General features: G+C 39.7%; 2 protein-coding genes across 7 annotated transcripts in view; both read left to right on the top strand.

The window, feature by feature from the left end:
• Nucleotides 1-5,416, top strand: part of smoc1 (SPARC related modular calcium binding 1) — a 124,870-nt gene extending 119,454 nt beyond the window's left edge. For 5 of the 6 annotated variants that reach the window (XM_041811848.1, XM_041811847.1, XM_041811846.1 and 2 more), the window contains one exon: nucleotides 1,843-5,416. In XM_041811848.1, coding sequence (XP_041667782.1) covers nucleotides 1,843-1,882 — 40 coding nt within the window. In that variant the 3' untranslated portion in view covers nucleotides 1,883-5,416. The remainder of the gene's footprint in view (nucleotides 1-1,842) is intronic. The other variant, XM_041811845.1, reaches the window with a different exon arrangement.
• Nucleotides 5,417-14,311: 8,895 nt separating this feature from the next.
• LOC121525750 (solute carrier family 2, facilitated glucose transporter member 1) lies at nucleotides 14,312-24,260 on the top strand. Its single transcript, XM_041811856.1, has 11 exons — nucleotides 14,312-14,435; nucleotides 16,335-16,418; nucleotides 17,335-17,433; nucleotides 19,502-19,662; nucleotides 19,747-19,987; nucleotides 20,138-20,300; nucleotides 20,734-20,918; nucleotides 21,171-21,272; nucleotides 21,644-21,745; nucleotides 21,968-22,171; nucleotides 23,133-24,260. The coding sequence occupies exons 2-11, from the start codon at nucleotides 16,404-16,406 to the stop codon at nucleotides 23,310-23,312; spliced, it is 1,452 nt and encodes a 483-aa protein (XP_041667790.1). The 5' UTR covers nucleotides 14,312-14,435; nucleotides 16,335-16,403; the 3' UTR covers nucleotides 23,313-24,260.
• Nucleotides 24,261-24,573: the final 313 nt, after the last annotated feature.

Genomic DNA, 24,573 nt, shown 5'->3' with positions numbered 1-24,573 from the left:
ACAGCAACAAAACTGCTCTCGACATTTCTCTCTCACAGATGAACCGGCATGGCCAGCAAACACAACAGGCAGCTAAATAATGAATATTCAGTGTCAGCTGAAGGTCCACGGGTAGGCCTACTTCCTGTTTATTTCCTTTATGATAGTCAGTGGGAGGCCCCTTTTTCCTATTTTTTGGGCCATTTTGAAACTTCTTTTTGCCACTTTTCTCCCATTTTTGCCCTTTTCACCATTTTTTGCCACTTTTCGTCCAAATAAGCTACCTTTTGCTGTTAAATACCACTTGTTTCCTTTTTTCCCACTTTTTTTCCCTATTTTTAGCCAATTTTTTTTTTGTTTTTTAAGATTTATTTTTGGCTTTTTGCCTTTATTAGATAGGACAGTGGATAGAGTCGGAAACAGGGAAGAGAGCGGGGAGAGACATGCAGGAAATAGTGCCATGGGCCGGATTCGAACCCATGTTGCCTGCGTATGTGGCATGCGCCATAACCACTTGACTACTGGTGCGCCCTTTTTCACCATTCTTGCCCTTTTTCACAATTTTTTGCCCTTTTTGCCAATTTGAGCTACTTTTTGCCATTACATACCACTTGTTTCCTATTTTGCCACTCTTGACTACTTTTTGTCCATTTTAGTCACTATTTACTTATTTTTTTGCCACAATTTTGCCACTTTTTGACCATTTTTCCACCTGTAACTCATTCTTTTGTCACTTCTTACCTGTTTTTGCTACTTTTTGACTATTTGTCCACTTTTTCTCCACATTTTTGCCCCCTTTTACCCATTTTCGCTGCTTTTTGACCATTTTTGCCACCTTTCACCACTGTAGCTCTTGCAAAGGTATTTTCAACAGTTTGGCTCTTTGGTTGAGCAGGGTTGAGTAACACTGGTCTACAGAAATTGCTGGAAAAAAAGTGTTACATTTAACATAATGGGAGTTGAATTATTTTGCAGAGAATGCCAGGCTTTATGGCTGGCTACACACTAGACAAATTTCTAGACCAGGTTTGTCCCCCAGCATCATGTTCAGAGCATCAAGAATAGTTCAGTGTTCATTCAACTGCTTTGAGCTCTAACATACATCATAGAGGCCCTATTTACACTTGCACAAAACTCCTGAAAATGTAGCAAATCGGGAAATTTCCCAGGCAGGCTGCTTTGAAATTTCCACAAATTTCAGGGTTGCATGTGTGAAAAAAGGTGAGCCTGTACAGACCAGTAAGGTGCTGACTGCTGATGTCACTGCTTCAGGCCACCAAATGTATGCAAGGTGGGGCAGGACTTGTCATCCAGCTAACAAAGAAAACTGATAGTTTTCAGATGATTTCAGAGAAAATGAATATGTGGGAACAGATTGCCTACATGTAGCTGAGTGTTCAATAGATTGTAAGACCAAAAAAGATGATAAAACAGCAAAAACTGGCTCACTGACAGGTGAAAAGCATTGTTTTGGGGAATATTAATCATCATATCCACTCGCATTAACCTACACTATTGAATCCTAACACTTACAGAGCTGTACTTTTGCTCCCAGAGCTCGTCTGACAACAGCCGGCACTGATAGAACAGTCGGATAAACACATGGTACATCTGCAGGTGAAAACTGGTACAGAACTAAACTTGCTAACAGTGTATTTTAAACCAAATTAGATGTAACAGATTTATTAAAATTGAATGTGTGAGTGTGTCTAAGTGGGCTTTTGTGTGTCTGAGGGCCATTGTTAGCACAGTCTTGTCACGCCGCAGCTATGTGCGAGTGCATCTGCATGCTGAATACTAAACCAGATGAGTGAATACATTTCTTTTTCTCTTTTTTTGGTCTGTCTTTCTTTCTGTTCCCAGTAGGTCGTCTGGTGTGAGAAGAGAAGGGTCCAGGAGCTGAGACGAGAGCAGAGGGCACAGAGGGAAGGCATCTGTACGCTTGCTGACAGGAAAAAGAAAGATGGAGCAGAAAAATTAGGAAGTTCCTGAGTTTAAAAAAAAAAGACAGAAAAACAAGAAAACGAAGCGGCGCCAAAATATTTGCACTTTCTCCTCCCTATGTTTGACATTTTATCTTGTTTGTGTTGATTTGTCTCTTGAAGTGACTGAGAAGGTCTAGTTAAGAGTGAGATATATTTGTAAAAAGATGACAGACCACTGGAAGACCACTTTTCCCCTCGTGTTTAGTCTGTTGATGTGAGTCTGCTTTCTCAGATCGCAGAAACAGACACATTTTGTGGCCATTAAATTGAATTTACATTTCCCCATTACTTACAGCAGCACACAGACCAGTGGTAACCCACTACAGAGGAGCTAAAAGTGAGTCACATTTAGCACATGTTGCTTCATAGAGATAAAGAGGAGAGCATTGGCAGCGACCAGTTTAAAGGAATGTCTGATGTTGTATGTGAACAGCATGTGTAAGAATTAAACTGTGACCATGAAGTCTAATTCATCAGCACAGAATTAGCTGGATGAATCCCCTTGCACTGTACAGAACTTTCTAGATTCATTAACATTGGACTGGTTTTTGGGAACAGTGTTTGACATTTGTTTTGTCTGGTTGTTCAGTTAAAACAAGTAAGTGGAAGGTTAGCTGCAAGTGCTTTACTTGCTTACAACAAGGTTATTTAAAGATGCATTTTATGCAACCCAACAGAGCTCTGCAGTGTGGTTATGGAAGTAAAAATCCCATTCAGTCTCTCCATAGCAGATCTGATTACTTACCCCCATGTTCTATCTGTGCCAGGTAGACTAACCATGAGCTATCTGAGTGTAAAACTATGGTATAAGTCCATGTAGGAGACAGAAGTTTTATGATATCAAAGAAAAACTTTATCTCATATCATCCTGTGAACGTAGGCTGTTGATGATGGTAATAGGTTCTTTGCAGATGATGTCATGCAGCAGTTGAGAACTCTGGGGGCAAGTAGTGATTTCTACGTAGAGAAACTCTACCAAAAAGGCCATGTTTGGAGCTTTTTATGACTATGCCAAGTGTTCAAAAATAACTCTTACTTCTTACACTTCTTTTGTGTCTCGCAAGTAGTGAAATATTCAAGCAAAAATGAAAGGTTTTTAAAAAACTCGTAGAGAAACAGCAGCAGGCTTTAAGCGATGTATGTCCAGTCGCCTTTTTTATGACTGAAAATCCGTCTCTTTTAAGAGATCCAGATCATTTGCCTCAGCTCAGTAGAGCTGGTTGTTTGGCTCCCAAATGGCTCTTCATTTGGTACCAGTTTGGCTTACATGTGGGTTAAAATAACCACAAAGGATGGTAGAAAGAAAACTGGCACTCTAATTGGAGCTAGCTACCATGGCTATCATTAAAGAGCTGTTTTGTAGCACAGGTCGTTCGAGCAGCACATCATCACTTGGACACTCACTCTACAAGGTTTATTTAGTTGATAACACATGATCATTTCAATTAGAAGCATGTTTATTACAAAACGAGGAATCTCTTCTATGTTAAAAGGGCACAGTTAGCCTCTCAGTACAAGACTCCTCAAGACTCCCTTCATCCAGCTAGATGATGCTAGGAGGACTGAGTATATTGTGATATTGTTTGCCTCCATGCCAGGTAAATCAGTTAAACTGTGGGAAAGAGTCCCTGTTGTGTAAAGTGAAGGGATTATTATCAATGTATGTACACATTGTCTGATGGTAATTGCAGTGTACAGGTCCATATAGATCTTTAAAGTGCCAGCTCTCCTCTAACCCCATTCATTCCTTATGGTTGTCCCACACATCCTGACCCCCAATGTGTCATCATAATCACGTGACTGCAAAGAACCTTTACTGTAACAGTCTGACCATTTACAGGGGTGTGAGTTGAGCTTGTATGCAGAACAATATTGTAGTCAAAGAAATGAGTCAGTATCTTTTTAAGTTGAATCTATAAAGTTACCAAGAAGTCAAAATGTCTCTTGAACTCAAGTATGAATAATAAACACAGCAAAGCAGTAAAGAAAGCAGCAAACAATAAAGCAGCACAAGCACTCTTTAAAGTAGGAAACAGTTTCTTCCCACAATGCAGCAATCCAGCCTGGTTTTTCACACTGAAGGATTTGCATGGGGGAATTTACTTCCATAATCAGAGCTGCCAAATAAGTATGCTGTCACTGTTGAGCTCTATACCAGTGTAGGATAGTTATGGCACTTTTAGTTTTAAGATTTCTTATCTGTTAGTATGTTTTCTGCACAAATTGCCATAAGGTTTTCTGGTTTCCTACTATTCTTTCTTCCTGCAAACAAACACAAAAGAAAACATTACAGGCCAGGAAAGGAAAGAAATAAAAAGAGGAAATGTTAACTGATTGCAGGAGATGAAAAACTATTAACCCAATTTCAGACAAATAAAAGGGCAGCAAAACGGATACTATTGGGTGCTTGGACTATGTAGCCTAAAGACCTACATGTCATGCTGAAGTCTGACTACGCAAACTGTTTGGTCTGTTGTAACAGTCACTGTTTTATATTTGGCGATTATGGACCCCTAAATTCATACCCTGAGTTGACTGACAGACATGGCAGATTGCATGTTGGTTGCTGACCAATCATCAAGACTGATGTGATTGGAAGGAAGAGGGGCGGGGCTAAACAACACCAGTAGAGAAGACTGTAGACAAACAAGCTGTGTTAGCTGTATCATCATTTCTCTTTTTTTAAAAAAATTGATAAATTATATGCTAGCTTGATGCTTATGCTAATGGCAGTTATAAACCAGGCTGCTGAAGTGCCTCTGCTAGTTCTTACCAACATTTCTGGAGTCAGCCTCTCTACATAGTTCCTTTCTCGTAGTACCAAAATGCAACTTCATCATTCTTTCACTTCAGCCTCTGACTTGCAAGTGCAGAGTGCGCTCTGTTGCATAAAAGGGCAACAAACAGTAAAAGTGGGATAAAAGTGGCAAAAAGAAGTTGCAAAAATTGGCAGAAATTGAGTTGAAAGGGGGTTAAAAAAAAGTTGCACGAATACGTAATTCCAATATCAGAACCAAATAAAAGGGCTGGCACACTTTTCAGGTTCAAAATTAGGCAACGGTTATCCAGGATGCTAGCACCAATGCTACAGTACTGATGTCATCAATGAGTCACAGCTGGGGAGGGCCCATTCCCTGCCCATAGTTAGCGCCTCATACTCCTAAAATTACGCTAATTGGTCTGGTAATTCTCCAGCCATAACCAAGCAGGTCAGCTTGAAGCTTTGCAATACGGCTCCACCAGATGACAGATGTGGAATCTGACCAATCATTGGCTTTGCTATTTATCCTTAAACTGAAGACTTGCAACCTGACCTGTGTAATGAAGGAAAACCTTCATTACACAGCGTTTGGGAAAGGGCAGAGGCTTTGAAAAAAGCTCAGAGTGTGATTGGATGAACGTTCTGTCTGTCACATCTTTATAGGCCAATCAGAGCAACAAAACACGTGACGTGCGCAGCTACCAAGGAATAATGTGAACCATGGCAAATATAGACATGTCAGTAAACGACTTTGGTCGTTTTTGGAAAAAAAAACAAAAAAAACAAAAAAAAAAAACACATGACGTTCATTGTTCTTCTTTTAACGAAGAAATGTCGTCAGGTTCTGATAAAACTGGCCCTTTAGCAGCATCCACGCTAATCTCTTCCGCCTCTTGTTGCTGCTTGTTTATGTCACTACTCCGCTGCGCCTGAAAGTACTGCCCCTCGTCAGTTGGTCCTGTCCCTTTTGGGAGCTTTGCAAGATGGATTCGCCAGTGAGAAACAAGGAAACAGGCGTATCCATCTGCTTTGCAAGGTTAGAAGACTTGCAGATTGAACTACTATTGTGCCCATAAGGTGTAGTCTGACCTCGGCATTAAGAAAATAGGAAACTGAAGAGTACCTTAAAAGAAACTGAACCACTTTTAAGAAAGAAACACAACCAGAAGGTACCTAAAAGTTCTGAATGTTAAGAGCACAAGGGTACCTTAAAACAGAACTTGACTGGTGTAAGAAGGAAAGATAACGCGTGCAAAAAAGTACCTAAAAACAGACCTAACCTTAGGTTGGAACAAAGAAAAGACTGAACACAGCAGACATAATCACTCAGTAGAAAGGAAATAGTCCGATGCTGCAGAGTAACTTAACACTCTACCACATGACGTGTTAAAAAGAAAACTAGAAGATTTTAAACTAACTCAAATGGCTACTTTAAATGGACACTTAACATAAGCTACATTGTGTGCAGAAGGATGCCTTGATAAAGTGTCAGTATGATGACAGGATGAGAAGGGTTAAACTTTTGAAGAATTTTCAGCAAAGATTGTGACTTTTTGTAAGATATCTAACTGTATGAACTGGTGTAGGTTGGAATGTTGTTGGTTTACACATCTCTTGTGTCATGCTGTTGTTTTATGTGTACTTTGTGGTGAGTTACATCAGTTTCATTTCTCTGCTTAACGTGACACACATTTTCTACACAACCAAACTAGAAATAGAGTCCTGCTTCTGATCAGACTCTACAGGCTAAATCCACAAATTTAAGCAGCATCAACCAGTCTCTGACAAAAGACCCCCTGGTGGGGATTTTATTTTCCAAAACAGCTTAAAGAGTTTGAAATTAAAGTACCAGGAAAAGAGGTGATACAGATGACTAAACCCGACCAGTAAACAGAGATGTTTACATGGCTCAGTATCCCGTTAACATCAACTCATTTCAGCTGTCATATTCACGTTTATCCGAGTTATTGTAAACAAGACGTGGCATTTACAGATGCCAGTTCCTAAAATAAATATTTGAGTCTCCCCAGTAATATCAGAGCAGGTTTTGTGTATGTAAACACATTCATTGTCTGTAATCCAACAGTTGATGTCAGTCTTGCTCTGTGAAACCACCACACGTACTTGGAGCTTTGCCACCTTATGTAAGACGTCGCTGTAAGTCTTATAAAATACCCCCCAGGGCGACCCCATTAATGGGAAAATGACTCAGCAGGGAGGAGAAAACACGAGAAAAAGACGTTTTGGAATGTAAAAAATAAATTCTCTTGCTCGCATTTGGAAACGATTGTTTCAGAATTGGAGAATGCAAGTTTGCTATTGTGGTCCGAGTGCTTGTGTAATTGTTTTGAGTTATGTATTCCCAAGAGCTGCTGCAGTGGCTCACAAAAAGGCTCCTATTGTAAATATGTACAATAACCTTTATTTGATTGTTTGTTTTACTAAAAGTCATTGTGAGGCATTTGGCTGTTCACTTACTTCACTGTCTGTTCTGGATTATTGTAAAAAAGAAGCTTCATACTGTGTTCACATCATGTCATACATTAGGATATTACAGTAGCTAATTCTCAGCATATAAAACGTTTAGACCAGACTGGATGTTATCAACTCTGAGTGCTGTTTATTTTATCTGCCGTGGAGTTATTTAACTGTTTCAGCTCGTGTTTTACGATTCCTGCCATCATCACTGTGCACGGTCAAGAATGTATACAGTTTCTGGTGCTTAATCTGCTACAATCACAAGTCCAGTCATGTCTAATTTGAGCTGGACGCTTGTGCCAAGAAGGAGAAAAGAAACGTCTCCTGAGTGGCTGCTTCAGTCCGGGGCCGAACACTGGGCCTGTGTGTCTGCTGAAGTGCTTCCAGACGCCGCAGAGCTGCGGATCACATGAGAGATCTAAAACAACCTAACAGGCTAGTAATCACCGCTAATCACGATGGGGGACGTAAAGAGAAGGAGGCTCACAGATGACTGTCTGTCAGGGAGAGGCACAGATTGTCTCTCTGCTCAGCGGACACTTTTCCACTGCAAAGCCTCAACGGGCATGTCGAGACAATCTCAAAATGTTTTGACAATATTTCTTATTCATAGCTGAAGAAATCAGATCTTCTGGAAAACAAAACACTGAGACATGTTGCCTTTGGGTGAAATTGCTCAATGTAAATGATGAGGCTTGAGGTGCAGCTGTTTGGCTGAGTGAAGAAAATGCTTTTCTGCTTTAATACCGGCCTGATTTCCTGAGCTATTTGAGCCTGTGTCACAACAAAAAGAACACAAAGCTGTCTTAAAAACTCACTGATACAAATGCTGGAGTTATGAAGTACACCTTGGCACACAGCAGTGTCTTACACCTGGATTCTATCACTTCTCTGGGTAAAAGAACTTTGACATAAATTTAAAGCATCCATAATGAGAAAAAGGTCTGTTGATGCTCACATTCAGAACAACAAAACATGCCAGTTATGTCTTTTTAACACCTTACTGTTAGATAAATGTAGCAGAGGTGCCAAAAAAGAGCTCATTTTGGCGACAAAAGCACTAAAATGAGTGATACAACCATCTGGAAGATGTGGTAAAAATCTTTAAATAATGCATAAGCATTGGACTCCAGAAGTGTAATGCCAATTTCTAACGCGGTTTCACTTGAGCATATGTTACAGAAACAAAGATCTGATGATGCTTTTGTCATATTTTTAAATCATTTATTCAAACTCAAATTCATTCAATGGAAAGGCATTCAAAGCTGAAACAGGAGATGAGCTCTTCTGTAGGAAGAAAAAGTTCAACACTGCCCCCTCTTGGTGCAGACTGCTCACTACAAGCCTCAAATATTGAGCAATGATTGACCCCAAGTTTGTACAAACTACACAATATCAATCAAGCCTTTGAATTTCATGAACTGTCAATAAACACTTTTAAAGAATGAGTATCTTTTGCATTGTCCTTATGTTTTACTACAAGATCAAAGTAGTCTGACTATTCAATCATAAAAGCTGTTGAGTTTTTTAAAAGTTCTATGCAGTGGAAATCTTTTTAAGATCGAATTGTTTGAGGTTTTGTCACACCATTAAATCCAGATAATAAATTCTAACAATGTGAGACAAAGAGGGATTTTCTTGGCTTCTCATTGGTTTAGAGAAGAGCTGTCTTCATGCTCAGGGTTTTCTATGGTGTTTAGAGATGCTGCTGTAGAGCTGTTTCTAGAAATCAGTGGTTCAGTCTGGAAACTTGTCAAAGATGTCACCATTTATTGCAAAATGGTTAAACAGTTTTTCTTGGCTTTGCTCAAAAGATGCTTTCTGGTTTAGCTCAGCAGCTTGCTTCGAATTTCCAGGGACTGCAAGGCCAAAAACCCCAATATGGATAGACATAAAAATTATAATTGCATATGTGAAGAAAAAAGAACTGTAGTTTGGCAGCAACTCACTCACCAGAGGATGTAAATATGAGGGATGTCAGAATTGATAATAAATATCGTTGCTCACTACTACCTGATGTGGATTAATAATTTTATATAAAGCTCTTTTCAAAATGCAATAATTCTAAAATTGTATCAGTATATTTATCAGAATTGTCCATCAGTAGTAGATAACTATCAGTTATTAGTAATGCCTCGGAAAAAATAACATATCATGTATATCTATATTTTTTCATCTATATTTTAATTAACATTTCAACTTATTAGCCCAGTGACTAGACTAGAGGTGTGACTTGAGATGGAGATCAAAACCCTGTTACACATTTTTCAAAAATCAACACCGTTTAAGCTCGTCAATACTTCTTTAAAGTCCTAAAATTACACCTTGTATCCACAGACCCAAGGAAATATAACACAAAGCCAAAACTTTCAAGTTAAGGGTGGGCTCCACCAATCAGAGATATCACTGTGACACTCTAGGATTGTGGGTAGTGTAGTTCTTTTCCAGTTTATCACAAATCAAACATGTTTTCCCAAAAAGAATGGGGGGGGTGTAAATAAGATATAAACTTGTGTCCTCTAAAGACTTATATCATTGTTACCCCATTTAAATTGTCTGCGGTTGAAACAACAGTGTTGCAGCTAAACATGGAAGTCTTGCGTATTATGGTAGGCTCCACCAATCAGAGAGGTGGCTGTGACACTCTAGGCATGTGGGGCGTGTTGCTCTTTTCTCCAAGATCATGACTGGTGTTTTCTACACGAGCATATACAATCATTTCACACCAAGGGAGCTTGTGGTAAGTCTACCCTGGTTGATTTGATAACAAATGACAATCATATCTGTAAAATCAGAGCAGACTGTATGATTTCAAATGGGAAGGGCCAAATGGAAGCATCTTATCCCACCCCTTTCTCAAGGAGGACTTCATAAAGAATAACATTTGAAATATCTCTGAGTATCTGGGTGTTTTTCTGTAAAAACAGAACTTTCTATATATCTACAGAAAATTAAATACATTTGATGTAATAGTAGCTGTACTGATAAGGACACTGATCCTCAAGGAGATCTAATAAGAGTATCAAAGATCACTTTAATGAACGATTTCCATCCCTAGTGTTGACCATGCAGTAATGTCAAAATTAAACATCAGTTCTGAAAAGCTTTTTAGTACGATACATGATAATTGATTATTTATTTTAATAAATATTAGAGCCGGTCTTTCCAGATGCCCCGGACTGGGCCTTCTGATTTGTGTGGTGTGAGATACTGTGATTTATTGATGAGACTTCAAAGGTACGGATGTTTTCTCAGTGCATGATGGGAGGTGGAGGGGCTTCAGGGGTGAGGTTGCCAGTGATAGGGGGTGGACTTTGGAGGTGGGGGAGGCAGGGAGGGGAGTATCACAGATGAAACTGGAGCCAACAGGCAGCTGCAGTACATCTGTCTTGTACTGACACATGTGGCATTTGACTTCCAGTGTGGAGTTCAAAAGAGTTTTATAATGACGCAGCTGCTTAGGGATCTGTGTGCATGTGTGTGTGTTTTCTGCTTTGTTGAAGGTGGGGTGGAGGGTGGGCAGGTTGCCAAGGGGGTTTCATAGGTGAGGAATGGAATTTGGGGGTTTGAAAGTGACATGTGGGCAGTACAGGTGCTGTATGATGTCCCGGGATGTTTAAACTAACATGTTGAACCCTCTTAAAAATGGTTTATGCCTTAAGATACTCTCATGTGTAAATAATGATGTTACACTAAAGTCACTAAAATAATCACTCTATTCTGCTTGTATTGTGTAGTCTTCGGTAGTTTTTACTCCTCTGTGTGCATTGAAACACTTACAAACACATCAGAAACACCATTACAGCTAATTAGAGAGGGCCATTAACTTGTGTGATAGCTAAACATTAGCAGTGGGGGGATGATGGTGCTAACTGCTCACCATTTGTGCCTGCAGCAGCACCTGCCCAGCAGCCTGAGCTCAGGGTCAGAGGGTCCCTGCCAGGAGGCCAGGGCTTAGGGCTCAGGGGTCATGCTCCAGACAGGCGTATCCACACGCCTATCCAGCTCTCAGCTGCAGGAATACATTTTACAGGTGGAGGACGTATTTTACCTCAGAGTGCTAACCAGTAGTGTAGTGGTGCCTGCAGAAGTGGGTTAACTCTTAATTCATGCTCCACAATTTTTTAGCAACATATCCAGCAAAGGATGAACAACCTGTGCCTCAGGCATTTTTACTTCACCTCATATTCCCATGTTTTTGCACACTTAGCTGCAACCCCACTGCTTGACATCAGTTAGCACCACAGTAGGAATCATTCTGAAATAATTATGAGGGAGGCAAACTGATTGAAAGGAGCGCCATTAGTTTCGTTCACATTACGAGAGAGAACCACAAAGCATGACCCAATACTCTGTGTCTGACTGGCTTTCCAAACCAACCAACGAATGATAAGAGACAGCCAATAGAGACAGGGTAAGGCAGATCATTCCTTCCCCATCCAAGGAAACACGGTATTCAGAAGTAGGTAAACTGTACAGAGTCTAAAGAATAAGTGAGCATACGATAAAACTTCCACCAATGTGTCTGTCAAATGAAAGATTTGTGTTCTCTATGCAGTTCTGTAAGGAGACGTTTTGTGGCTAGGTCAGTTTACTTTAAAGGTCACATATTTTACCCCTTTAAGACAAGTTTATATTTTTCTCAGAGGTCCTCAAAACATGCCTGTGAAGTTTGTTGCTGAAAAAACCACTCTAGTATTGGATTTTTGCATGTCTAAAAACCCCTCTGTTTCAGCCCTGCTCTGAATGAGCTGTTTCTGTGTCTGTGGCTTCAAATGTTAACGAGCTGTCTAACTCCGCCCCTGACCACACCCCTCTCAGGAAATGGATGTGGCTCTCCTGATCCTCCTCTCAGCCAGCAACTGATAGGAGGATCAGGAGAGGAGGGTGGAACCTTCTTCCAAGCAGGGCGGGCCAACCAAACCTGGGGGTGGTGCTAACCCCCCACATGACATCATGAGGTGAAAATCTAATTTAATTAAGGCTTATCCCTTAATTAAAAATTCAACATGGATATTCTAAAGCTGTCAAAATAATGTCAGAGTTTAAATGTCTATATTCTTAAAACTAGACGAAAACATTTTTTGAGTTGTGTTAAATTAAATAACTTTAACATGCCACAGCATAAACACAAAAAATATATTTTAAAAATGAAAATATATATTATATGTCATTACTTTGCCTCCCTCCTTACAAACATACAAACACTTTAAGATCATACTAATGACAACAGCCTGGGGATATGATTTGAACTAAAGACTCTTGTAGTGGGATTTTGCTTTTATTACGTCCTCTCGCAATTATTTCATCCCAGAGGAGCCACAGGTAAGCCTCAGCCTATAAAAGTTATTGATATTATGATAACTTATAAACATCTGTCACTCACTTATTCAACAGTTCGTTGATGCTTGTTGTCAGAGCAACCCACACTCATGGATGGACACACAAACTATCTCTGTCACACACACACAGGAACACACACCCACCCGCTCCTGTCGCCCTGTGACTGCAGCTCACGCTCTTCCTTCCTCTCTCCTGTTTTAGAGGACATTCAGAACTCAGATCGAGGCAAATATCAAAGATTAAATGAATCCCTGACAGTCCTTCATTATTGTTTTGATCCAGTTTCATATTGTAACAGAAACGAAACTAAAGTTCCGCTGGAGTTTTTACGACAACAAGCTATTCTTAGATTGCTAGCGTCTCATCTCCGTCATGAGACACATTGATGATGAATCTATCTACTTAATTTTCCACTAATCATCAGATTATAATCAGAGAAGTACTAAACCAAGCCAAAGTAAAGTTCATCAGCCGTCTGTGTGTGTGACATAAACAGCTCCATGCCATGCCAATTGACGCCATAATCACGCAACACAACAAAACGATACATAAATTTGTTGCCGACACTTTTAATTATCAATTTTATCAATTCATTGTTGCAGCCCTAATCCACCTCTATGAGATGAATTGAGAGCAATGATCATCTTCATGCAGGCTGATCAGAATCAGTCTGTTTTTGGAGTTACTCTCACATGTGTGGAGCTCCAAGAACAGCAGGCATAAAAGGGGGGGCCTTTCATAGGCGACATTGTTGCAGGAAGAAGAGGAGAAAGGGAAGTGTAAACACTCATAAACTACATCCTATTACAGTCTCTTAAATCTTTGGTGTCTTAAATTGTTGCAGCATTGTGTGAGGAGGGTTGCCTTTCAGACATCCCTAAATGGCAACATAAACTCACTCTAAGTTTTCAAAATCTTAACCCTGAAGGGGACTTTTTCTAAAACATGGCACAGAAAGTCCACATAGTTATGCAGGTGCAGCCTCACATAGACAAACAGATTTGCTTTTAAGGCCATCAGATTCAAACTAAACATCGAAGTGTGGCCAAATCCAGAGCATGGTTTAAATCCTGGACGTACTGTATTTTTGCCTAGTAGAGATATGTAATTGTCCAGTTCCTAGAAAGGTTTTTCTGGATGAAGGGTTTCCAGACACTCTTAAATTTTCTATTTAGGTGCAGATCATCACAGGACACCCACAACACACCGCTAAAGCACGTGATGCCAAAATGCCAACTCTACGCTCCAAGTGGAAATCAGCCATCGTCAGGCCTGACCTCAGAACAGCTGTGATATTTCTAAACAGAAGTGATCTGAGGTTGTGTGCAGAAAGTAAACTGACCCTCAGTCAGTCAGCGCTCAGGATCTGGATCAGCTGGTCCCTCAGAGGCAGAGCAGACCTGAGGCTGCCATTCTGTCAGGCCCGCCTCAAATTCACCAGCTGAGTGTGACTTTATCACAGCACTCTCCGCTCCAATGTGTGTGTTTATGAGTGTGTGTTTCCAGTGGTGGTGTGTTCCCTCAGGAAAAGTCACATCTCATACCCGGTGATGAAGCAGTGATCCACTTACAACTATCAGCAACATTGGTGAGTACTTCCTATGAATATTAATATTCATGTTGAAACTGTCATTGATCTGTTCTTTCTGCTGAGCAGCTTACTATCCAGCTCTTTGTGACTTGTGATGCTGTTAGCGGTTTAAAAGCTGTTTCAAGGGAAACAGGTTTGGCTTTATATCTAAATTAAATATAACAGAGTAATATTTGCTATTCATAAGCTATTAGCCCTCTCACTACCACAATAAACCCAAATTGTCTCTTTTCTTCTCTTTAATTTCTGATGTGTGCTTTGGACAAGACGAGCAAGTGTGCTTTCTTCCACAGCACAGGTGAGTTTACATAAATTATTGCTTATTTCTATTCCTTTCTGCACAGCATTTCTTCATATCTTATTTTAGGAAATGTATTTAGGTTTTCGAGGCATCCCTCTGCATGGAACCATAAAATTAGCCTGCAAAGTTTTGATTTAGAGTCAATAAGAAACCATTAGACAGCTGTATTTATAAATTATAGGGGAAATAGATAAATTATATTTTTAAAAAATCAGGTTAGGCGACAGTAATATTTGATCAAATGTATAATCTGGCATTTTTAGAGCATTTTGGGTCTTTTTCAATCTGTTTTTGTGTCTTTTTGTATCCCTTACTCACGCTGTCTTCTTGTGTCTTTGCTTCGCCAAGTGAGGAATTGAAAGAGGGAAGCAGGATGAAACATGAGACAGAGAAGAAGAATTTACCAAATGAATAATCATCATTTTATAAAATCGATCTGAGTGGCATCATGTCATAATGATGAGCTGCACGTCTGATTTATATATATTTATATCTTAGTCATAAAATTTCTTAAACAAGAAACTATCGATGCTTCCATGTAGCATGGACTAATTAACATAGGGGATTATCAGTGGTATTTCTTTGGTTGGTAAATTTAATCATTTAATCCAGTGCTTCCCAAGCTGTGGGCCACAGCCCTCTGGTGAGCACAAGGTTCTGCTGAGGTCTTATTAACAGCACAAAGGGAGAGAAATTATTGCTTGGAAGATTACTTCTCTGTTACAACAATGCTTCTTGACAATAAATCCTATACTGTTGTTTATTTCCCTTTAAATGCTGACACATTTGTAAGGAGCATGCATTTGAGGGATGAGCAGCATAGCTGAGTATCAAATCTTCTTTGCCAATGCCAAATAGCTTAATCAGCCAAATGACTCCTGTTTGGTGTTGTTTGGTGGATTGGATGATTAAATTCTGAAGAAACGAGACAATTTAGCAATTTAAAAATGTATTCACTTAACAAACAGGAGCCTCAGTAGCGTGTGAAAAACCATACACAACCATAACAGCCTGGCATATCCTTCTCACGCTGGTCACCAGCCTGGTCACACACTGCTGTAGGATGGCATCCCATTCTTCTACCAGCATTAGTCACAAGTCAACCGATGTGGTTGTGTTGGTCACGCCCAAGCTGATCCCAAAGTGTTCACTTGGGCTGAAGTCAGGACTGCTGGCAGGCCATTTCATCCTCTCCACTCCCAAATTCTGGAGGTAGTCTCTGATAAACTCCGCCCTGTGGGGTCAAGCATTGTCATCTTGGAGGATAGAGTTGGTGCTAGTAGAGTGAGGAAATGGTCTTCCTTGAGTGTTGTCTTCTTGGGACACCCACTTTACAGCCCATCCCCTATTATATGGACCTTGCCTCCAGTTTGGAGATGGTACTAGGGCTCACTCCAAATAATGCTGCAACTTGGTTTTGCAGAACCCCAGCTTGAAGTTGACCAATCACACAGGCATGCCAATTCTTGGAGCAGACACATACTGACCACTTCCCATGCTCAAAGGGCCCTGCTACAGTGGGGGTACACCTGGGAGTACCAGAAGCCCAAAACAGAAGTCAGTAACAACAACAAAAAAAGCTGTTTGGCATTGGCAGAGATTTGGCAATTTGTCATGGGTGTAACCCACATACTCAGCTCTGCTGCTCATCCCACAAATGCGTGCTCCTTACAAATGTGTCACCATTTAAAGGGAAATAAACAACAGTATAGGATTTACTGTCCTATGTTCCTTCAGATATAGTACCAATTAAAAGGGAAATCAAAAACGATTTAAATTGACCATATAAAAGTCTCTTTGCTATATTACTGCAGGGAATGAAAATAAAAATGAAGTTTTGATCTACAGTCCGGTGTGTCCTACATGATTCTGTCCTGGTCTGTGTTTTGTTTTCAGAAGAGGAGGTCAGTAGAAGATAAATGTACCAACATCTTCAGGGAGTGATTCAGCATTTCATCCCAACCAATGGCGTCCAAAGAGGTTTGTGTGTTTGCTTGTTTGTTTTAGTCATTATTCTGACTTTGGGGGCACTAACACACGCTTGTGGTCATTAAAATTCTGCACCACCAGTGTGTGAAGTAGTGTTGCTCCTGCTGTCCTCAGCCTTTATAGTCACAGGGTTTGTGGTGTTTGAAGGTCAAAGGGGTCTGACACTCACCTCAAATAACACTTTTTAAGTCTCTACTGAGCGAGTTTGTGTGCAGAGAAGTTACCGTAATTTACATCATATTACAGCTCAAAAAAAAAAAAAAACAACTACAGTCATAATAACCATTATAGATGCATGGGCTGTAAAAATGAGTGCAGATGCAAATATCAATTTTAAAGATAAAAATCTGGCATAAAATGATATTTTTTCATCACTTCTTTGTAACACTCCTGATGTGCCAAAGTTTCTACTTACATTTGACCATGGATTTAGATTACAGTTTGACTCATATTTGACTCCACAGCTAGATATACCAGATACCATCATAAAATTGACACAACATATACAGTAAGCATTGGTGCTGCTATCTGTTCGTGCTAAATCATTTGGCTTATGGCCGATGTTTGTAAACAGGGTCAAAATCAGTCGAAAATGATGTTAAACTGTGTGTTTGTGTTGAAAAGATGTATTGACTCAGAGAAAAGTGTGCAAAGTTTGAAGAAAATCCCTCAAAGCATTCCAAAGATATTGTGTAAAGGAATGGTTTGGAAAGTGAGGGATGAACACATGGCCAAATTACCATGACCTTCAAAATCAAATCAGTTTATCTTACAGGTCAGGTTAAACTCTTGTGCAAGTTTGAGGAAAGCAAAACAAATTCATAATGCCTCTAGCCTTGGCTATTGCCAGAGCACAGGCTTAAAAACTTGTTGAAAAATAACACTGCAAACCTTGATGTTGCTTCAGACCCATCTGACTGCCACACTCCTGATCTCCATCCTGGCAGCGGTGCTGGGCTCCCTGCAGATTGGATACCACACTGGGAATGTCAATGCTCCAGCCAAGGTGAGGGGGACAACAGGAGCTTATAGGGAGAGAGAATAAAGTACAGTATGTTGTTAAATGGGTAGAAATGTAAAGCAACACTATCTTTCATGGTTCTTTATGTCTTCTTTGGTCCAACAAGTTCTAACTTCAACATGGAATTTCATCTTTGGCTTTTTCTGTGTAAATACATGAATGTCAGGAAGGTGTAAAGGGAGGACAAAGAGATATTCCCGATTTTCTTACATAAAGGGAGCAGAAATTAGCCTTAAGATGTTTCATGGATTAACAGTCTTCACTTCATAAGAATTTAAGAAGAACAGCAGCAAAAAACACCTAACAGAGAGTGAACAGCTAGGTTCAGCTGATGGTCAGTACAAGGTCAACATCATCCAGGAACATCATGCAGGCAGAGATGCTGAAAACCTGTCTGTTGGTGAAAACAAATATCTCACACGCTTGATAAAACACTGAATAAACCTGACCATTTCCTGAAAGTCTCCGCCTCAGCTCCAGGCCTGGCAGAGTTTTGATTTTTCACAAGTACATGTAAGACAGATTGTCTACATTTACACCAAAAGAATCTGGATTCTTCTACTTTTCTCAGAACACTTGACCTGCAGAATGTGTGGTGAGGATTTGTTAGAGCACTACAGACTGATGGGGACATTAGGTTCAGAAACAAATAATTACTTTTTAAAGAAGTTTCCCAACATTTAGTCCTCTGAAACATGCATGTGTAACTCATATTTTCTGCCCTTATATTTTGCTCTAATGATGTATTTGGGGTATTCGGATACTAAGTGACTCCACTCTACAGTGCTTAACAAATTTATTAGACCACCTGTCAGATTTGTCTCAGAGGCCATCCAGCATCATGAAGTGCTTTAATGCGGACTCTTTCATTTTCAGTCAGCTCTCCACATTTTACCATTTTGAACAGGAATGAGGGATTTCAAACTGAATTCACCCAAATTTGAGCCGGCTAACTGGGCTTCTCTGAGAAGTCAGAAATTAATCAAGCATAACATTCAACCACTAAAACTGATTTTTCTCTTCAGGAATGCAAGTAAATAACTATAATTTGACATATTAATTAAGAAATATTAATGTGCTTTACTATTTTTTCAGTTTTTTTTGTAAATCAGTAAATTTGAAAATTCATGGATAACAAAATAACTCTATTTTAGTATTAAAAATATCATTTGGGTTAAAGAGCTTCTACATATTGGTGTATTAACCATTAACCATTGCAGAAACAAAAACAATGTTTTTGGTAATTACCAATGCTGTTGATTTAGGGCAGATGTGGCATAAGCCTTACTTTGGTTAGGGTTAGGGTGGTCTAACAAATTTGTTAAGCACTGTACATCCACACTTGGCATTGAAAATACCTCTTTAGTGATGACCAATAATAAAAAAATCACTTGCCCCCCTTACGCTAACAACAGCAATGCCTCTTTAACAGCTTTTCTCCCTCATTTTGCCATAAACATGCTTTTAAAGGACACAGACAACTCAATTCAAGATGACAAGTTATGAAGAAGTTATGTGTCATTTGTTGGCTGAGCAGGTTGTAAAAGCTGGCTCCTATTGTGAACTGTTTAGAGGTGGTTTCCTTTTCTATATTTAGTTGTTTTTTTAAAGATATAGAAAGGCTAAACAGTATCAAATGAAAAGCCATTAAGGAGCCCAGAGACCGGGTCTTATAACTGGCCTGATACAAAATAATTCAGATCTCAAAAAAGAGTCTCAATTCCTATCATTCCAAGTAAGGCTGAACAGACATAAATAAAGCCATGATTTTGTTTACTAGTGGAATGCCACAGATCATGTCATTTAACAGGGTGACATTTAATGCAGACCAGTAAAAATTTGGTCTACACAACCAATCCAATCTGGATGAAGGCATCCTAGACCAGCTCTGTATGCAGTCTGAGCTATCAGATATCAAAGTGTTTTCAGTAAAGCTTTAAGAATTACCACTTAGTATCTGAATGTGAAAAAGCAGATGTAAATCCATGATAATGTATTGTTTAAACAGGGTTTTAGTTTTCTGATGTTTGTATTTTGCTTTTTGAAACTTAAGATCATTGAGGAGTTCTTCAATCACACCTGGAGAGCCAGGCACAACGAGTCAATGCCAGATCACAGCCTGACTCTGCTCTGGTCGCTCTCTGTCAGCATCAAAGACTTCGGAGCACTGCTGGGCTCGCTGGGAGTCAAATATCTGGCAGATTCTTATGGGAGGTAAAACACTTTAGTTTGTGTTTAATTCCACCATAACTTGTAGTTATTCTCTTGTTTAATTTCCTACATGTCTCTTAACTTTAGACGTAACTCCATCCTGATCGTAAACTGTCTGTCAGTGGTGGGAGCATGTTTAATGTCTGCCTCCAAAATCAGCGAGTCATTCGAGGTCCTCATTCTGGGACGGTTGGTGTTTGGTCTCTTCTGTGGCCTGGTGATGAGTCTCAATCCGCTCTACATCCAGGAGGTGTCTCCTACAAATCTGAGGGGGGCTTTTGCTACACTCAACCAGGTGTCCTTTGCCTCAGGCATCCTGCTGGGAATGGTGAGGACTGTGTGAGAGATCTTCAGCTCTGACTGAGGAAGTAGTTTAAGATCATCTGTGTCTTATCACAACCTTGGAGTCTGGCTTAAAAATTCATTCTAGCTGATTACAAACCCCTGCAGACTAACAAAGTTTCTCTGATTGCTGCAGGTGGCAGGTCTGGAGACAGTGTTGGGCACAGAGCATAACTGGGCCATGATGCTGTCCCTGTCCCTCATCCCGGCCCTGGTGCAGTACCTGGTCCTGCCTTTCTGTCCTGAAAGTCCTCGCTACCTGCTCATCAACCGAGGAGAGGAGAGCAAAGCAGAGGCTGGTGAGTCACTCAGATCACTGAAAGGGCAACAGATCAGGCAAGGGATTATGTTTAGATCCTAAGGCTTTTGCACAATGAGTCTGTTTAACAGTTGAAAGATGAGATAGTTCATCAAAAATGAGCTGAATGTGATGTTGTTGGCCCAGAAGTCAGGTCACACCCATATGTGATGACTGCAGTCATCTAAGCAAGTGGCCTGGGCTTGCGACCAACATGTGGCTCCTTTACTCCATGTCATTTCCCCTTTTTTCATCCCAACTCTATTCAACTGTTGTTCTCTAAAGTTATGACATAAAAAGCCTGAAGAACTCATCTTTGAATCCATGGCTGACTTCCAGGAAATAAAACATTAGAATGCTTTTAATACTCTCTCATGTACTGTATGCAGCTATAACACCATAGCTCCTTCTAAGAGTCTTATTTAACCCTGCAGCTCTGCTGAGGCTTCGAGGAAGCGCAGACAAGGTGATCACTGAGCTGGAAGAGATGAAGGAAGAAGCTGCACACACTCAGACCGGCGTCACTATCCAGGAGTTCTTCAAGAAGCAAAGATACAAGCAGCCAATCATTATCGTCCTCATCATCAACCTGGGCAGCCAGCTCTCTGGATTTAATGCAGTCAGTTTCATGAGGACATAAGACATTTCATAGCCAGTGATTTTCTATATGACACTCTTTGAGGAGCTTTTGTATTGGCAGTGTGAATTATTTTATATAAAATGCATATTTTATTCTACGAGATTTAACACTACCCTACTCTGTTTTAGATTCTGGGGCAGCAAGACAGAATATTAACCCTGTTCCTAAAACCACACAAAATTGTTCCAGTAACACGTTTAAGTTAAAGAAATGTCTTCTCTTTTCCTTCAGATTATCAATTATTCCACCAGGATGTTCCAGGCTAAGTTTGATGAAGCCAAATATCTGACTCTGGGCGTGGGTGCTGTCAATGTGACCTTTACTCTGGTGGCGGTGAGTAATACAAATAAAGCAGTAAAATTTCACTGTCAGACATGGGTTGCACCAGCTCTGTGTCAGACCAAACATGGCCTAGTATGTAAGTTCTTATTTATGGCAGAAAACACGCTCTAACATTGAAGGTGTTGCTCCAGCTGAGATGGATTCAAACTAGGCTGTAGTTACCACTTAAATAAGAATGCATTATAACCAAGGATGCATCATATTATCGGTATCAGCAGTTTTTAGCTAAAAAAAAAAAAAAAAAAAAAAAAAATTATTAGAATCAGTAGAATTAAAAATTTTAACATCTACAACCAATATTTTTGCTATAAAAATCTTTCTATATGTTTGATGTCTTCATTGTTTTTTTTCTCTCTTCCAAGTTCTTCCTGATGGAGAGAGCGGGACGGAGAAAATTGCTCCTGACTGGTTTTATCTCCATAGCTGTGTGTACTTTACTAATGACTATTGTGGATTCTGTCCTGGTAAGTTCATCTAGTGCTTTTTCTTCTGTATAGTATCTAATGTTTGACAAACCTGGTATATTCTCTGACAAAGTGACTGACCAAGAAATATATAACTTTTGGAGGATGATTTTTAAGACATGTCTCAAATATGATGTAATATTTTAATAAGATTAACCCAGAAAAACACTGAAACTCCCTTTATCTGAACATGAAATTGAGATTATTCACGCCCCTGTGCAGCACCTGGTCCCAGAGCTGCGGAGCTTTCAGGTTCTGCTTGTTTTCTGCCTGATCTCAGCCTACGAGCTGGGTCCCGGACCTATCTCCTGGTTCATTGCTGCAGAGCTCTTCGACCAGCCTGGCAGGCCCATCGCTATGGCCTTCACCAGCATGCTCAACTGGGGAGGGAAGTTTGTCCTTGCACTCGTCTTCCCTCCGTTACTGGTGAGTTAACACTGTCGGCCTACATGCTGCATGAGAAAGAGAAACTTTCTTGTTTGCTTTTGCAGGTTCTCCGGCACTTTCAAGACAAGGCTGTTAAATACAGACCGTAATGTTAAATAGGTATAAATCCGTAGCTGAAACCCTGAAATTCAGATTAAATTTATTGTTAACCAGGGAGACATCAGTCAGTTGTTGTGCCGCTGAGCTGGCAGCAAACCTTAAATTAACAGGAACCAAAAGTGCCAATGAACCAAATCAAACAATCTTTTTGTATTTCTGATTTAAAAAAATGTGAATGCAAACTTGGTATAAACAGAAATTATAATGGCTAAAATTAGCAACTGTAAAAATAGTTCTATTTAAGTAAAATCTGGGGAACATTATAGTTGCCAAGTAAACAATCCTATTTGGAGTTTCTGCTTTTTCTATCATGCCATATTTTCCAGTGATAAAGGTGTTTAAAGCTTATAACTGCAGCCTAACCAGCTATCAGCTGCTGATAAATAAAGGCCCATGTCTTCTGAAGCTGTTTTTTTGTGCTTTTTTGGAGTTCTCAGTGCTCAGCAGTTGTTGCACATATTAATGTTGTACTGTCCAGTAAAATTTGAAAGGAGGAGGGACTAGTGATTTTGGCCTTGGCAGAGGAGAAACTGATCTGACTTGCCTTTTGGGGGGAATTATATCCAGGTCTTATACCATTGCAGGACACATTTTTACTTTTTTTTATAATTTTGTTTTTTTATTTTTGTATTCAATTTGGTTTTATTTGGCTTTTTTTGTGAAAGATGCTGTTTGAGAAGTGCAGAAGCTTTAAAGAGACATTTTTTAATCGATCTCTTGGTAATGGTCAGAAGAAGAGCAAAATCACCTCCTCACTGAAAAGCTTTCAGTGTTTCTTTGCACTTCACAACAGGAGGAAACAGAAAAACATAAACTCCTGTCTCATCTCTCCCTCACACAGAAAATCTGCGGTGCATACGTCTACCTCCTCTTCATGACTGTGGCTCTGCTCGCCTTCACCTTCACCTGGATCCGCCTACCGGAGACAAAAGGTCGCACCTTTGACGATATCGCAGAGGAGTTCAGAGGAGCAGAGGGAATTCCTTTAAACAATAAGACAGGATTCAACACTTTCACCTGAACAACCTTTCAGCCCTCTCATCATCTCCTAGAGGACAAACTGTTAAAGGGTCAGTTTCACTAGACTAGAGGCAATTACCAAACACAGCAAAGTTCTCAAAAACAGTGTTTAGTATGACAGTTTATCCACATCTCAGAAACAATGACATTTTAAATAAAAAACAACAAAAAGAAACAACCTCAGTGACGATCAGGTTGTAACTGTCAATAATTTGGTGGCCTAAGGCAAAGACTAATTTGAGACCCTTCTCCATTAACTACAAGCAATAAAAGTAAATGAATGAAATATACTGTTGCACCTCTTTTCAATAGAAAAGCCTACAAACTACAGAATAGGAATCCAAATCTGAAATACAAATACCCCATATAGCAAACAACACTTGCTCATCAGCTCTTAGAAGAGTATCATAGCTCAGACTCATCACATCAGAGTATTTTATCATTTCTCTAGGCAGGATTTAACTGATAAATAAAAAATATGATATGCCAATTTATCACAAAGTAATCCATCAATCCATAGTTTTACTATGGGAGGCTGAGATGTTGCTGTTGGCGGCAGAGGTTCTCACAATGAAGACTATGGATTAATCAGAATCTACTAATGCAGATGTATTTACTCCTGGCACATTTTTTGTATTCAAAATACACATTTTACTGACTGAAAGTCATTTTAAAACATTTATCTCATAACTGATGCACGCCTATAATGACTATCTTGAGGCCTCTTGGAGCACCAAGCCTCAGGACTGCCTCTCTCTGCCAGATGGTAAAACTGCCTATTTCAGAAATTTTCATTTAAAGTAAGATTACTAAATTTGAGTGAAGTGACCCTTTAACTCCCTAAATGTCTGTCCCCACTGACAAACTTTGGTCCCACTTTGAGGGAACCAGCCAGAGCAGACTGGGTGATTTAGAGCATCTATGATATGAAAGAAGCTTTTTTTCTGGTTATGAGTTGAATCTGTTTAAGTTAAAGATGAATATTTATATGACATGTTTGTGGCATTTTTTCATCAGTGAACTGTTTTCTTATTTTTAAGAAGAAAAGAGGAGATGCAGAAGTTTTCCTTCAGGCTACTGGAATTACCTTTTTCCATATAGATTGTTTTTCTTTCATGTAAACATTTAGTTGTTTATTTAAATGTTTATTAATTATTGGAAAAAGGGTACTTGTTATTCTCACTCATGTTTCTCTAATAAAGACCACAGAGTTTGCAATTACTGTCAACATCCTAATGAAGGTGGGAGGGCGCTAGCACCAG

This window comes from Cheilinus undulatus, linkage group 18, assembly GCF_018320785.1.
Source record: "Cheilinus undulatus linkage group 18, ASM1832078v1, whole genome shotgun sequence".
Classification (NCBI taxonomy): Eukaryota; Metazoa; Chordata; class Actinopteri; order Labriformes; family Labridae; genus Cheilinus; species Cheilinus undulatus.
The sequence above is the reverse complement of the archived record's forward strand: the minus strand, read 5'-3'. Positions and strand labels throughout refer to the sequence as shown.

What these genes read in the sequence shown, in the direction of transcription:
- LOC121525750 (XM_041811856.1), top strand. An exon ending in ATGTCAATGCTCCAGCCAAG is followed by an intron (nt 17,434 to 19,501) that starts GTGAGGGGGACA and finishes TTGAAACTTAAG; the next exon opens with ATCATTGAGGAGTTCTTCAA. An exon ending in CTATTGTGGATTCTGTCCTG is followed by an intron (nt 21,746 to 21,967) that starts GTAAGTTCATCT and finishes GCCCCTGTGCAG; the next exon opens with CACCTGGTCCCAGAGCTGCG.